At 40.9% G+C, this 16991-nt stretch overlaps 1 protein-coding gene across 1 annotated transcript in view; it reads right to left on the bottom strand.

Annotated features, from left to right (window-relative positions):
* Nucleotides 1-16991, bottom strand: part of LOC115908445 (netrin-4-like) — a 45186-nt gene that overhangs the window by 22531 nt on the left and 5664 nt on the right. The window contains exons 2-3 of the mRNA XM_030957010.1: nucleotides 15231-15772; nucleotides 2939-3202 (exon numbers count right to left, since the gene is read on the bottom strand). Coding sequence (XP_030812870.1) covers nucleotides 2939-3202; nucleotides 15231-15772 — 806 coding nt within the window. The remainder of the gene's footprint in view (nucleotides 1-2938; nucleotides 3203-15230; nucleotides 15773-16991) is intronic.

Genomic DNA, 16991 nt, shown 5'->3' with positions numbered 1-16991 from the left:
AACTTAACACAATAATGCATTTTCTAAGACCCAAGTGCAGAATGATTTTGGTCCTATCCCATATCAAACAATTACAGTTGTATTCTACATGAAATTGTTTTTGTCTTTGTTAACTACAGAAGATAAATACACCATAGGAGGACTATGAACAATTAAGAGGCTGAAACTCATATTACTTAAGACTTTCTGTGGACGTTTTTATTTTCTGTAGCATTTTACTTAATTACCTAACAGCAGCCCAGGAAACAAAGCTGCTCTGCCTTCAATCTGGAGATGATGTGACATCATCCACATCAAAAACTGTGTCTTGGGACTTGTTCTGCCCATGTGTACCTTAAATATTAGATGTGGCCTGTGGATTGAATCAGATTATTTCTGGATGTGCAGTGTTTGTAACATCTTTTCCACACCCTGTTTTATGTGGGTCACCATTACCATGTGACTGAAAGCAGAGCACCTTTCCTCTGCCAAGAAATTGCAAAATGACAAAGATTTTTTTGCAGTGTAGGTTGGCTGATGGGAGCTGTATCTTTGGTGCTGAACCCTCAACAACAAAAGCCTTTTCCTCCTGCTTGTAGGGAAGGAGGTTGCTGTATTTCAAGCCAAAAAGTTACACACTTACATAAACTCCCTCTTGCCAGCTGTGTAAACCAAACCTTGAGATCTCGACCTATGTGAACTCTCCCCTCACCACTACAACATCATTATTGGTAAATATTAGATAAAATGCAAAAGGATCCAGGGACCTGGGTCTTCCAGGAGTGGGTTTTCTCTTGCGTTTCAGAAAGGCTTGAGTTGTAATGTCTAAAGTACAGAAAAGATGAACACAGTAGCATGATCATCTTTATTCCAGGCTTGTGTGATCTGGGAGTAGAATTTTAAATTTTTACCACCTGAGGTTTCACACTTCTCTGGTTAGTACAAAAATAGAACCTAAGGAAGGATATGGACAGAACCTTCCAATCATATCTGCAGAAGGAGGATCGACAGCTCATTTTGGGCATTGGGGAAGAGGAGACAAGGAGGAATCACCTTAATTTGCAGCAGAGATTATTTAGGCAGGCACTAAAGAAGAGCTTTCAAAATGTTAAAACCAGAACAACTACTGAAGGTTTGAATGTTCTTTGTGAGGAAAATCTCACTCAACAAGCATTCACTAGTGGATGGTTCAGGTGTGCACACCTTTTTGTGAGGACACAAGCCAGCCCACTTGTGGTCTTTTCCAGGCCTCCTCTAGGATTCTAGAGACAGTTAAAACTACAGAAGGCTTTTCTTTTTTTTTTTTTTTTTTTTTGCACAGCTGTGTTTGAATTCTTGCTTAGACAAAAACTTGATAATATCTGTGAGAATCATGTGCTGCATCCACCCTCTGTCTCCTGGGACATGAGTCACTTGTGAAGTGCATTTCATCAAAACTATTTCACCTTCTGCCCTGTGAAGTCATTGATGGCACAAAAAGATTCTATTCCCTTGTGACCAGTGGGAAAAATATCCAGTCATAGTTTACAGTGGTTATGCCAGTAACACACACAATATTGTGTTTTCCTTTTCTGATGGGCAGAATGTTTATTTTTCTACCAGCTGCATTCACTCAGTGTGTTATTCATCTATTTGATTTCACTATGTGTCTATTTAACAGTGTGCAGTAAGGACGATCCGCTCTCTAAACAGCTTTTCTCCACACACTTATGATTTCAGTGGGTCTATATTATTTGAATCTGATAGTATCACGTAGTATAGCTGAATCTTGGATTTGTACCACAGATGGAACGGATTCAGAAATGATTTGAAAGTCATACAGTCCTAATTATCTTACAATATCTACCTCTGAACCTAGGAAAGTTGAAAGGAAGACAATGAATACACATTCCAAAATAACATAAACCAAAATGTCAAGTGTACCATGTATATAAAGGGACAGAAATTAGCTTATGATGTTTTTCTTGAGTCTTTTATGTCAGAGTGCACTGGGGGCTATAGTTTTAAGGGTTATTTGGGTTTTCAAAACCCAATACAGAGACAGAGACTTGTGGATCCAGGGGAGATATTGACTAGTTTAAAGTGGCTTGAATTCCATCTGTGATGTATGTGTGTAGATGTACGTGGATATTTGATTAGATTAAATCTCCCCATGATTGTTATTACACTTCTCTACACAATGCTCACAGCTAAATCAAAAAAGGTGTCATCAGTAATTTCCTCTGAATTTCAATGTCTGAGTGTGCATTCAAACACAACTCCTCTTGTGCACATCTAGAGTCAAATGCAGATAAAAGACTGAACAGGGAAGGGACACTCCAAGTACTACAGAATAATTTTACTACAAGGTTTGGCTTTTTTTTAAAAAATATTCTAACTTATTTTAAGATGCATGGATAAAAGAATGGGAGAGCAGATGTTATTTTCACATCCTGAACGTTGCTGTCTATGTTGTGAAAGTAACAGAAGGTTGAAATTCTAAAAGTGATGGCTGAAACCCTAAGCATGACAGAACTGCTCATGTCACACAGGCTCAGAAAATCTGAGATCTGATGCTGAAATTCTGCTCAGAGCAGACTTTGATACAAAGATATTAGTTTAGATATAAGCTGTGTAGGCATATAAGTAGGAGATTTCACTCACTATATTTGGGGTTGGATCTCTGTTCCAATTACAAAGAGCCCCTTCAATTTATAGGTATCTTGAGGTCCATGGTTTTTAGCAATTTATTTAAGAGTTACAGACTTTTTAGCAGTTATTATGTATGAAACTGTAGAAAGGAGTATAGGAAATATTTTCCCAGAGTGGTGTAGGTTTCACTAATGTGGATTGACTGTGCTGCCCTTTGTTTGATAAGCTTAGGGAGGCTGGGACAGGATCACACATAAAATGTACATTTAGGCTGAGGCAGCAGAAGCAAGTAGCAAGTCAACTAAGCTGATAAATGTCTGGAACTCACCATGTTCTCCATGACTCCTGTCCTGTTGGCAAGCTCACATTCCTCTGCATGCCCATTGCAAAAGCAGCTGCCCCGGATGATCAGGTCATAAATAGCATAGTGGGCAAATCTTTGGGGTTTCTCTACCAATCCTGAGCCATGGCAGGGACATTCCTGTCTTTTTAACAGGAGCAGGCGGAGGTTGGTGAGCTTCAGGAGATCCTGAGCCTCAGGGCTGTAAGGGTCTTCGATTTTGTTGGCCGGACTTAAGGCACGATAAATCACCTGAAAGAGAGAAAGTTCACATCCCAGAACTGACTGCATACACACAAAAAATATCCCAAGATGATCTTTAGGAAAAAGCAGAAAGCCCACACTTCTTGCAGTTCAGGCAATGTGTCAAGGACAAGATAACTCTACTTCCTTGTGTTTCTGAGCCCAGTGACAATAGTGTCACTCAGAGAAATCCGAGGTTTATTTGTATAAATGCAGTGTTAATGCCACCCCAATTTCTGGAAGCATTTTAGGAGTGTGACTTTAGCATGAGTTCTACAGTCAGGTGAATAAAGACACTAAGGGCACCTATGAAAGAAGTGGAAACTGTGATCAGACTTTTTTCGTAGGTCACTTGAACTATGGTGGAAACACAGCTTAGCTTAGGGCAAGTGAGCACTGAAGGAGCCCTGTCTGCACACAGCCAGGTGGTTTGTTACGTAGAAACAGCTACAGAGCAGTGAGGTCACAGGACCCGAGGTGCTTGGTGCCTGCTGGCTCTCTGCAGGTTGTTACTCTTTTGTCACAGCAGTTTTGCTGTTTGATAGTTCTCCAGAGCAGCAACAGCTGGGCTTTGAGCATCACAGTTCTAATTTGGTGTTTAACAGTGACTGTTGTATTTTAGCTCACCAGCACTCTACCCTTCTCTATCACTTGGGGCGTGCTTGTTTCTGTTGCTTTTGGGAGAGGTTGATGATGGAGGTCTTCACCACAGTCCTGGCCAGTGAAATACAGAACTGTTAGCACTGTTTCCAGCCTTAGATGTACTAACTCCAATTTGACAGCAGTTTTCTCATCTGCTTGAATTTTTCCATCATGGCAGAGGTACTTACCCTTGGGATTCTTTGGCCCTGCTTCATAAGTGGTGACAGTCTCTGTCTGACTCACTCTGTTAGTATTAGCAGAGTGAAATCTTTGTTTCCATAGGGATTCCCTTTTTCTCTCTCTGTTTTGCTTTTTCTTTCTTCCCAGTGAACTGATCAGTTTAAATGTTTATAGGATGTAAAATACTTTTGCTCCTTTTAGCTTGCAGAAGCCACAAAAGAGCTCGTGGTACATGCCTAGGAGATAGTTCAGTTGCATGGTGATGGCACATGGGGAGACAAATACCCTTAATTGACAGAATGAGCTGCCAGGCTTTGCACAGAACCCAGCAAAGGCAGTGGTACCTCTTCCACTTCTCCACAGTGTTTTCTATTTGATTAACTCTGTTCTCTTTTTTTTTTTTCCTTTTAATTCTCTTCTCTTATACTGTCAGCTACTTACAAAGCTGCCTTTGCTTGGTGAGATCAGAGATGCCCATAGCTCCTTGTTTGATAGAGCTGTGGGCAGATTGCCCAGGCTGTGCAGCGCAGGTGCCCACATTCCCCTGACCAATGAAGCCATGACAAAATAGCCCAGGCGTTTCCACCCTGATGTCTGCATTCCCCTGGTCAATGGAACCATAAGCAAATGGCTCATTCTGTTTTGTCCAGGTGCCCAGCATTCCCTTTACTGGTGGATTCACAGGACAAAGACCAAATCTGCATATCTGTCCAGTTCCCCTAATCCAGGATGGTCTGATCTTTTGGTGGAAACCATTATATGAGCCCTGTCTCTTCCCCAGTCCCCTGTGGATCACACACAGTTGGAGTGGATTCTCAGGGTCCTAAGTACCTGGTTGTGTACAGACACACACATCTCCTTCCAAAGTGGTCAGCTAAACTAAGACCAAGGCAGGGAACTGGGTGGAATAGTTCTGAAGAGCCTGCTGAGTTGAGAGATATCAAAAAATGGTTAAAAGTCCTTGTGAAACTGTTTAAATTGGCATAAACCAGAGGAATTGAGGGTAAAGCAGTGTATTTAGTCACCAGCTTTTATAAGGTCACACTTTTTAAAGTGTTCTCACACTTAGCATTCTTATCTGTGGTTTCTCTAATATACATGCTTAGTTAAAATGGCATCTCCTTTCAGATGGACCTCCAGAGGATACCCACCAGATAAGTGGCTTGAGAACACAAATGCTAGAGGTACTTCACTCCATAAAATAGATATCTGAAAGGTAACTGATAAAGCATTGGTTTCTGCAAGATCTGCTCTGCTCCTGCCAGTGACCTTATACTGTCGCATATAGGGAAAGCCTGGTTACCCTTATAAAATCATGGCTCAGGCCTGCTGCTTAGGCTAGGCAGAAGGGAAATATGGGAGAGTGACCCAGCTGGAATAGGGGTAGAGAGATTTGAGAGCTGTGAGAGATATGAGAGCTGCGAGAGGCGTGAGAGATGAGAGAGCTGTGAGAGCCGCACTGCGTGACTGCCACGTGTCCACATCGTGGTGCTTGGTTGGCTTGGGCTGGTTGTGTCTTAAAACTGTGTAAAATGCTAAAACTGCTTAAAAAGGCCTGGTTCTTGCAATAAAGTCACTCTCCTTTGCACTGCCTGGGGACTCTGTGTCGCTTTGCTTTGTACACTACACAAGGCTGGGCAAGAGGCCCCATGTCTGTGCCAGAGATCCCAGATGTGAGCAGCTATGGGACTCCTCACAGGAGATAGAGAGGAAGGGTGAATGAGGTGAAGAAAGAGTTTTTACTGGGTCTGTCTGAAAAAATCAGCAGATAATGGCCAAAATGTTTCTTTTTTCTCTCTGGCACTATACATTTCCTTGATTGCAATAGTCTTGCACTGTACTATGGTGAGTGTGAAGAAAATCCTGTGCATTACTAGAAACCTATTTTGTACATGGTATAACAAGTTTGAACCAATGGATTCATATTTTGGGGTCTCCAGTCAATTATCCATTGTCCCCATGTCATAATTGGCATTCTGAGAGCACTGAGGTCTTTAGGCAAAGAGCAGCTGTCAGGGGCTCTTCTCTCACCAAAGGGCCACTTGCTTTCACCAAGCTGTTTTGTTTCTTGCTTCTTTGCTTGACAGCTTAGAAAAAGGTTTGGTTTCCTGTGGCTTTATTGTTTTGCAAATATTTTCATTTCTGGCCTTGGCTCTCCTGAGAGGAGTTGCTTTGGCATTTTCCATATCCCATTAGAACGCTGAACATCATTTGTGAGTATAGACATTAATAGCTTGGAAGTCCCATAGGGATTGTGGCATCCTTTTAAGAAAAAAACCAGTATTCCATTCCAGCTGAGGTACAAGAGTTTGTTTGTATGATTAATTCATGACACATTTCTGTCTGGGATAAGCTCACTGGTGAGACTGGATTTGCTTGTCCTTATTTCTCCCAAGGCAAGTCTTGTTAAGTGCTAAAGATCTGATTTGGGTGACATAACACTGCTGAGGTCTTCTGGGAGCTGCCTAAACGTTCTTCTAGGATTCAACCTCCAGTAAGGAATTAACCTTCCTTAACTTTCTAAAAATCAAAGACATTTTGATCAGCAGATATATTGTGCCAATATAAATAGGTTTAGGTGAGCTACATTTTGCATAGAGGTAGCAGTTTGATTTCATAATTAAATCAGTTTAGCATTTATTTCACAAATGCATAAAACTAGAAAATGGAATTTGTCTCTCTTCTGCATGTCCCATTCTCCTTGAAATATTGGTGGTTAAAATCCTTGGGCACAGGCAATTGCATAATGTAATCACCATCTCTTGCCTCATTTTTAATATTTGATTGAATGTCTCACATGAAAGTGCCAGTCAGAAAATGGTTCCTTAACATATAAATTGCTGTACTGTCAAGAAAAAGATGTTTGTACCCGTAATTTCTCCTCATTAGTCTACTATATGTGTTGATTCAAATAATTCTAGATTGGGATAAAGTTTTTAAAAAGAACTCAGGTATCTCACCTTACATCCAAGGAATTATTTTTCCATAAATGCATAATTTAGCTAAAAATAAGTAAATAAATAAATAAATAACCAAACAAAACCAACTCCCTAAATGTTTTTCTGTGTTATGAATGCATGACTATGTTTTAAATGAATGTGTTTGGTTTATAGCTCCCTAAGGAAAGAGAGATAGTTCCCTAAATAAAGAGAGATTGGTGGTGGCTATATATATATGTTGACAATTTTATATGATTTAGGGAAGAATTTTATCTCTTTAAAAAAGAAGAAGATACTGCTTTGATGAAAATACAGAGTGGGGAATGCGACTATTTGGTCATAGCCCCAGCACAATTGCTCACTGTAATGCTCAGCAAGTAACTAGGGCCTCATGCTGTTCTGGATTGATTTCAGTAGGAACTCAGTTTTATGTACTGTTTCTTTCCATAAAAATGGGATATTGGTATTCAAGTACTTTGTGCAATGGGAGGAATATTAATAAACTTGTGTCTGGAAAATTCCCTGAGAATTCCTGGAGATGGATATCCATACATGCAATTTTAATAATTACAGGCAAGACATAAGAGTTTGGCCATCTCAACTGTTGATGAATGAATGTATTCAAGATTAGATTATAAATGGATCTAAGTATTAGTGAGCTCCTAGAGTCATGAGCTGTAGGAGGAGACATTTCACCTTTTCACTGTTTTTTGTTTCTTTTATTTCAGTTTACAAGGTTGGTAATTCTAAAGCCTATGAAGCATGTTCCTTCTATACAGATAGACATATGACTTCTGCCTTTTGCAGAAAGACAGAAATATTATTACATTTTCATTTCCCAGAGATACTGTGTGAATTTTCAGTTTTCCATTACATTCATATAAAATATATGAAGAGAGAATAATGAAAAAGTGTTTTCTTTTAATTAAGATGCAAGTTTGAAAAGAGCTTCCCATGATTTTCACTGGAAAGTTATTTCTCATCTACTGAAATCTCTATCTGGTAGCAAGCTCTGTTCTTTTTTTTTTGCTGTAATGGAGTGCTCTGAAATCTCCCAGTTGTTTCCCTAAATATCAGTGTGCAGCTGTCATGAAAGTAGCATAGGCACAGCTGCAGAAGGAAATCTGATGGTGACTGAGTCTGCTTAGGGACACCCTAGAAATCTTTCCCTTGAACTGGGTGGAAGCTGAAGGTGTGCAGCACCTCTGTAATTTAACCCTTGGTGGAAATCCATCCTAGGTCACAAGTTTCTCTTATAACCAGGAGCTGGCACTGGAGCTGAATGCTGAGTAGGATGTTCATGCTTATCTGCATATCTGCCATCGAGCGCATATTTGTCATTCTCATTCTCAAAAGTCAGTCAGCTGCGCCTCAGAAAGATGGTCCCTGTCCTCTCCTGACCTTCCTCCGAGCAAGGAAGTCTGGAAAATGCTGTAAGTGTGCAAAGCTCAAAGGCAGCCACTGTTAGGTGACTGGTTTTGCTGTATACAAGTTGGCACTGCCTCACATTGTTTTATCAACAATCAAGAGATCATCTTCATTTCGGAGACAGTGTCTCAGATTTTTGATTTCTTGCCATAGGTTTTGCTTCTCCATTCCTGATGCATCTAATTCTGTTTTCTTAACCTGATCTTCTAGCCAGTATTAGTCAGAAGAGATGTGGACACAACAAATGTTCCTTCTTGCAAACTCATAGCCTAAGGTCAAGGAATATGAATCATAAATGGAGGGTAGTGCCAATGCATGGCCTCCTGTAAAAGAAGATCCTTATGCAGAGCAAGAATTTGATATTACAAATCATCCTTAAGCTGTGTTCATCATGTTGCACACACTCGGGTTAATGAGGTGAGAAATGTCTGTGTGCTTATATTGGGTCCATCAGAAGGAAGCTGCAATAAAAACTCTCATCGCTCCTAAATCCTCTTCATTAAGAGATTTTCATGTGAGTTGATTTCGTTCTTAAAGGAACAGTAAGAAATTGTCTCAGAATTTTTCCTACCCAGTGACGTATATCCTCTGTTTTATTTGATGGACTTCTATCTTGTGATACAGTAGTCTTTTTTCTGATTTGCTGTTTGGAGCACAGAGAAAATCTAACTCTTCTCCCAGAAAATCTGTTCTGACAACCCATGGAATGGTGTTTTTCAGTTAAGATCTGCTGCTTTTCTATCCTTCCAGAGAACAAAGCTTAGAAACCAGTATGGAATATGGTAGCTTGATAAAGAAACAATTGTGCTTTTGATTTTTAAAATTTCTTTGATCTGGGTAAACTCAGCTACCACCAAGACAGGGGCATCCTAAATTCATCCTGTATTCTCCAAATCAGAAAGGATTGATGTGCCTTCAGTTTGCATTTGCTTTGAGGTTATTCCAGTAATCCAGCTGGTGTGGCATTTTAATATTAATATTTAGGCACGGCTGCTAATATGATTATGGCATAATTGAAGTCAGGCAAATCTAAGAGCCATGCAGACTTTTTCTATTCCTCAAACAAATTGTATTCTGTAGGTTCAGGTTATCTGCAGATGTACATCCATGCAGAAAGGCAAGGGTTGTAGGAGAAGCTGTACCCTCTATGAGACAGGTAATGTAGTTGGAACACAAAATCTAGATTATTTGACAGAAAATCTTTCACCTTTCAGTCTGTATACAGGGAATGGGCAAAACTCCTTCCTTTCCATGAGGCAGCCCCTTGTGTGGGGATCTGAGAACATTTCCATACTCCCACAAAATGCATCCCACAAAATGCAATGTCCTTTTTCATTACAAGGGATGGTGCTTGCTCTGAAATGGCAAAGGGTGGCACAGGAGCTCTGTGATGCTACAGCCTAACTGGGAACTGGGCTGAGAACAGGGAGACTCATTTCACTGTTTGCCTGATTGTCAGGGAAAGTTAAAACACCCCATCACCATCAGTGTCAACCCATGTCAACCAAGCTGTGATCTCATGGGAGAGCATCCATTTCTTGTAAGTGGGGCCATTTATATCTCTAGGTCTTGGCTGAAATCTTACACATGAACAGATTGGCTAAATGTATAATCTCACTGTCACAGTGATGTGTGGACAACTCTAGAGCAAATATTTAATTGTTCTTTTGTGTGGAGTTTGAAAATTACAATAATAAATTACTACATTTCATAGCATTTTAGGCAACATTTTTTTTTCACACTTGAAACCTGGATAAAAAAAACAATGGCTTCAACTCCACTAAGGTTTTATAAAAAAAGGTGAGAAGAAAAAATAAGTTGATATCTGCTGCCTTGTATGTTCAGAAAATGCAGAAGCAATGCTAAAAAAACCCCACTGCTGTGTCTTTCTGGCTGATTTATAATGTTCCAAACGTTTCTGAAATGGTTCATTACAAACCAGGTCAGAGTAGGACACTTGGTGCCCTCCTCAAGTTCACTTGCCAGGGATGGGCTTGCTGGGCTAGTCTGAGTCAGTTCAAATTCCCTTCAGACACAAATCCTTGAGCCCCTTAATTCTTCCTCCAGGGAAGCAGGGCCTGGCAGTGCTATCAGCTTGTGTACACTGCTGCTGTTCACTGCTTCCTCTCACTTGCCTCTGCATTCTGTCTGCTCTGCAGCTCAAGTTAAACAAAATGCTGAACAGACAGCCCTAATCATACCAACCAGGCACTTACCTACACTAGTGACTAATCCCTCCTGGAATCCTTTCCAGATGGAAGCTGGAATAACCCAGCTGGAAGTTGGAATAACCAGAGCATCATGCAACTTTCAGAGGCCAGTCCTGGTGACTGTTGGATAATCGACTGAAGTGCAAGACTTTGAATCCATTCAAACACTAGTCTTTGAATCCTAGCCATTGGGAATTCAACCTTGTGATGTGCTGAGCAGGTTTCTTTCCAGTTACCCCACTGCCATATGAGATCAGAACTCTAAGAAGTCACTGAAGCCTCAGTGGTGACCTCTTGAATTATTGATGTTGCCATTTAATGAGGGGTGTGGGTGTGTGTGAGCACACAGGGAATACTTTGTTTATCAAAAGGTTTGGCATGAATACAGTAAAAGAGAAGCTTGAGAAACAACAGTGGAAAATGCAGGTCCTTGGAGCAGGATCCATGCATCCCTGGCCTGGTTTGGTGCTTGGGTGCAAGTGGTCCCCTGTGCCACAGCTATTGCTCAGGAGGTCCCCATGGATGGAGAAAGGCAGCAGAGCTTCAGTGTCAGTGCAGAAGAAAAGACCTTCCACAGAGTTGACTCTGGCTTCTCTCTGGTGGCTTTTGAAGCAGACAGAACTGCACCCATCACAACCTGTCCTGGTCTGGCATTCACCAAGGGGAGTGTGTTTAGAAGAGTGATTAAATGTCTTTTAGCTACAGAGGGTCCACTCATCTTTGACAAAAGGCACTGCTGGGGACTCCTGTCCCTAAAGAGGTCACCACAGGATACAAAACGGAGAATGAACAGGTCTCCTGTGCAAGGCACACTTAACATGTTGCCATAGAAACCAGTTCCTTAATTCAGGCATACACAATTCTTCCAGCCCCCAGTGAATTCCAGTAATGGGTTTATTATATCACACTTCATTGGTGTCATCTGTCACACAGACACTCACATAAATGAACCAGACTTTGATTCAGAACTCCCTTCCACTGGCTAGACCCAGTAGGGGAAGGGTCTCCTTCTGGGCCTAGTGGTTATGAGCAGGTCAGTGTTCCACCCCACTTTGCATGCTAATGTCTTCCTTTCATGCAAACATCACATTCAATGGAGGAGAACATTTGTTTTCATTTCCTGATATTCCAGTTTATTAAAAACGTGCTCAGATTAATCTCAGATCCTTGAATGCACGTGCTGTCAGGATGCAGGTTCAAACATTTCAGTCCCTTTTTCTCCCCACATGATGTTTGAAGTGCAGCTCACATCGATGCCTGATCCAATGCTCTGTTAATTTCTCCTTTTGTTTAGGCCAAAGTTTTGATTTAAGTTAGCTGACCTGGAGGCTCATTTTAGGCTCCATGACTATATAGTGTTTTTAAGTTAGAAGAACAGATGGATGGACAAGTGGGTAAAAAAGGTCTCAGTTGATTTATAATACTCCATGCCAATATTCCCTATAGATGGACTTACAGATGATGAACAGACCTTGAAAATGTGATGTTGGTTTTAGTTCATGAACTAATGATGAGGATCCTAGGATTTCAGACAGATAGATTCTATCTACTAAAGTGCTCTGGATCTGAACAGGAGTAAGGGATTTAACAAATGCTCGAGTAAAAAAAAAATGGAAAATCTGTATTAGAGAGTCATCTTCTTGCATTTCTATATAAGGTGTTCCCTAATGCTTTCTGTCTCAGATGTATCTTATCTGAAATGGAGTGGAGATATGTGACCTTGTCACAGGTGAAAAATAAGGGACAATCTACCAGAGACAAGGGATATGCCTTAATTTACATTCTGCTGTGACATTGTCATGTCAATCATCCAAATGTCTTTTGCTCCAGCCTAGTCTCCTAAAATTTTCCCTTCTGACAAATTTTTTACCTTGCTTTTAGGAAGAAACTCTTTCTGGTCTTGGTGGCCATAATGTGCTGAATGAGATCTATCTCAGATAGATATTTAAAAATGTCTGTAGGTTACTGCAGCTCCAGCACCTTCTCTTTTCATGCCTACATTCTCAGTTCTGGAAGCCAGTTGACCTGAAATCTTGTTTCATGATGTGTCCCAGCATGGGTTTAATTTTTTTTTTTATTCCTTTTGTGCCCTGTTAAAAAAGGAATTTGTGTCTGTTCTCCAAATCAATAGGACACAAGAATAACCTGAGTCTCATGTGGTGAAAATGACTTCAAACCTCTCAGTAAAGAAAACTGGCATTTATGTCAGAGCATTAATTAGCACTTAAGTTGGAACAGTTTTGATCATTTCAGATGTGCTGTCAGCTTGTGATATGAGCCCCTCAGCAATGCAAGGCTTAGCCAGAATCAGTAACTGGGTAGGTCAGAGTGGAGGTGAAAAAGAAGCAGAGAAGACTGAAGGAAATCCTGGTGGGGATTCAGTCAGCTGCTTTCAAAGTCACTGGAGTCAGTGCTTGAGGGGATGCCCTGGTGACATTTGTGACATCTTCAAAACAAGGTGTAAAATTGCAGTTCTGAGGTGTGTGGGCAAACTCCCCTGAGACCTGCAGTAACAGCAGCAGTGTCACTCAGGCAAACCTGATCAGGTGTCACTGTAAATAGCCACACTCTGCCTTCCTTTATTTCAGTTCACAAAAGAATCTGCTATGTCACACTGCTGACCTGAAAACTTGGTGCTTCTGCACCCTTGCCACAGGGACATTTCATGGATTGATTGAGAGGTCTCTGTAAAGCCTGTCCAGAGCTTGACAACCCTTTTTGGTTAACGTGCTGTGAAACAGTATTTGTCTTATCCTCTGTTAAGTTGCCACACCAATTCCTGTGTGCTGCTTTAAAGCTTCAGCACTTCTCCCATGGAGGGAGTGACCTCTGCACTGATTCAATTCATGTTCCTGCAAGTATTTGGGATCTGCAAGGGTAACCTGTAAATTTAGGACTGTTCTTGTTGTTACGATTGTTTCCTGACATCTCCTGCCATGCCATAGATTGATTAAGCACACACAGACTCATTTCAGTGTAGCTGCCACCCAAATTGACAGAATCACTTTGATACTTGACAAAGGCTTGCTTTGGATGAATGTTTTATTATTTGATTTTCTGTCATCCACTTCTCAGATTTGTTGTAGCAGCAGCACATGGTCTTAATGATATTCCCCAAGGTTAAGTAAGCACAAAAGCCAGCCTAGTGCAGGGGATACTGTACTAGAGGGGGAAGGGTTATTTTGTATTTAAGGCTGAGGCATTTCCCTCAGACCCTGTATTCTGTCCCTCACCCAACCAGAATTGTCCTCTCTTACAAAACCCTTCACCTTCCTGTGCTGCTCTTTTCTCATCTGTGAAATGGCAGCAGAACCCTTGTGTGTGTGCTGAAGATCATTAGCTGGGTTTTGCAAAGTACTTCCAGATTTTTGATTGGAAGGCACACAAGAATGGAAAAACATATTACTTGCTGAGATTCTTGACGTGGCAAATTGTAACCTCCCTACAGAAGACATTTGGATGCATTTGACTTGCATTTGACTCGGACATGAAATGAATAATGATAACTGACCAGCAGAATGACTACTCCAGATGATCTGTTCCAGGTTTCTAATATGCAGAGATGTTTCTTAGCCTGTTACAGAGCTAAGATGAATTCAATCTCTCCCTACTGCTGTGCCCCTGCCTCAGGTATAGCACCTTGGTTTCTTCTCATGTGCATTTTGAAGTGCACTGCTGAAACACTGGGTTTTCTGAAGCCTATCTGGACCACTCACCTCACACCTAAATTTAATTTGCAGATAAGTCTGAATCTGCTGACCACCTCCAGACATCAAAACCAAAAGGACTGTGACTTTTCTGAGGAACAGAGAAGGAAGTGAAAGGACGTGAAAAGATTCAAGCCTCTGTTGTAATTATAGGAATATCTTATAATCTTGCTTTGTGACTTTGTCTTCTCTGTAAAATGATACCAATGATGTTTATGGTCTTTCCCATCTGAACTGTTTCAAGATTGGTGAATGAAAAGGCTCTAATCAGTAGTTAATGTTCTTGTCAGAGGAACTCATCAGAACAACTGTACATTTATTTAAGAAACGCTCTTTTGTGTATGATTAAAAACAAATCAGAGTATTCATACCAAGAGAATCCTGGCTGCTCACTCCCACCTCTGCTTCCAAGCAGTTTCATTTCTGTAACCTGTGGCTTGATACAATCAGCCATAGTCACCACCAGCAAGAAAAGAGCAAGCAAGAAAACATTGAACTTGGAGGAATGATGTATTTAAAAGTCAGCCAATCATCTAAGACTTTTTATATGGAGAAGAAAAAGAAGGATCATGCAGTTCATGCCATCCTAAATTGAAAAAGGTTTGGATAAATCAGACTCTACAGATGTGTGTTTCCCTACATCTACTTTGCTAGAATTCTAGTTCAGTTCTGGGCATCTGCAGTGTAAAATCAGGAAATGTTCATATTATCCTATGAGTTCTCATAAAAGAAATTTGCTAAAGCATTTCTATCATTGATGTATATATAATTTCTCTTCTTCTTCCCCTTTAATTATTTGACACTAAGCCTTTAGGGATGGGATACCCTTCTTAATCTATATGCACAGTATCTCTTAGAGATACACTCTGGTTTTCTGGCAGTCTTGAGCTGTTTGACATTAAACTTAGTCCAAACCTCAATTATTGCTTACCTCCCCTCTGGTGCAGGGCACTGCATCTGAATACCTGGAAGTGCACATGGAACCTTCCTCAATGAGATCATCCTGGAGCCCAAAAGTAGCTGTACAGTTGACAGAGAAATACTTGTAGGGCCTCCAAGTCTGCCCATAATCCTGGGATCTTTCCAACACCATCGCAGCTGGGCGAGGTGACTTGAACACAGCAATGACGTGGGTCAGGTAGAATTCTGTTTCAAAGTCCAGTCTGATTTCTTCTCTGTGTACCCCTTGGGCAGACTGCCACCAGGAGACGGGGTTTGCAAAGAAATCATCTGTCATGTCAGCAGGGAGGTGGGAGTTATCGGGCTGGTTGATGTTGCATTTGGTGCAGCGGGGCTGCCCACAGCCAGGGGAGACGTGGTGGAGGAGGTTCTGCTCTGGGTAGAAGCAGAAGAGCTCCGTGCTGTTCTGGCCACACGTGGTGCTGGTCACTGGTGTCCTTCCTGTGGCCAGGTTCCCCACGGGAGGGTTGCAGGCACGGCCGCTGCAGCGGAAGGCTCGTGGCCTCGCGGGATCTGAAGGGCAGGGAAAAGAAACACAAGCAGAATTTCTCAGGTGGTTCTCACTGTGTAACCCAGGTGACAACACAAACTCCCTCACCTGGGGACTGACATTTAAGGGGACACCTTTGAAGGAGAGCTGCTTCATCTTTTCACACAAAAGTTTTGGAATAGTGCCTCAGTAAATCTAGTCCTTGTGTTTGGTGCCTAACTCAGAAACTGATCTTTAGAAAAACTGCATGGTGCTTAACTTTGATTTCTGTTGAAAATGCAATTGTGACAGTCTATTGAATTTTATGGTTAACCAGAGAAATCTTGTGGTTTTTACTTTCACTCTAGTAAAACTCCATATTGAAGGAGTGCATCTATTCAATGCCTTTATTTTCATGGTAATCAGAGAGCAAAGTCAAACTGGACCAGACACTGTCAATACATTAAGAAAAGGGATGATTCCTGCCTAACATGTTATAGACACTAATTACACGTATGAACATGTAAAGAAAGCCTGTATTTCTATGTTGAGTAGCTGAGTCATTAATTTGTAGCAAACCTGAAAATCAAGTGTCTCCTTGGTTTAAATACCTTGATATGGAAGTTGGTGACTTCATTCTATCTGCCAAGTTTGCAAATACTGACAAATTTTTGGTATCTTCAATGTATTTGGTATCTTCAAATTTGGTATCTTCAAATATTTACTTATTCCAAATTAAGAAATGGTAGGGATAACTACAAAGTCTTAATGTTATTTGAAAATCAGTAGTGTCTTGTGAACTGGAATTAAAGGTCATTCCAAAACTTATTACTGCTCTGGAGAAAGCTGCATTTCTAATGACATACAATGCTCTCTTTGCAACTTAACACTCTAGAAGGAGTTAAAGACTGACCTTGCAAGGTCATAAATCTAATCCAAGAGGTCACAAGTCAGATGATTGGATTTAGGTCCTGCAGGAAATGACCCTTCCAATGATACATAGGATGGCTGTAAACCCTGGGTAATCTAGGAGCAGTTCAAAGGTCAGCTGTAAGTTCAACATTCTAGGTCAAATTTTAAATTCTCTACTCTATTTGTATTCAGCTTTTTCTTAGGTAAAATTAGTTTAAATATCAAGTTAGGTTAAAGAAAGGGTTGTCCAAGTCAGCCTTATGAAAGTACTCAGATTGTAAATGTTGTTGAATGAGATGAACATTCCCCTTTCCAAAAGGAAAGTTCAAAGGGAAAAAATGCTTTCAGCTT

This window comes from Camarhynchus parvulus, chromosome 12 (genome assembly GCF_901933205.1).
Source record: "Camarhynchus parvulus chromosome 12, STF_HiC, whole genome shotgun sequence".
Classification (NCBI taxonomy): domain Eukaryota; kingdom Metazoa; phylum Chordata; class Aves; order Passeriformes; family Thraupidae; genus Camarhynchus; species Camarhynchus parvulus.
This window is presented reverse-complemented; position numbering and strand designations above follow the sequence as displayed.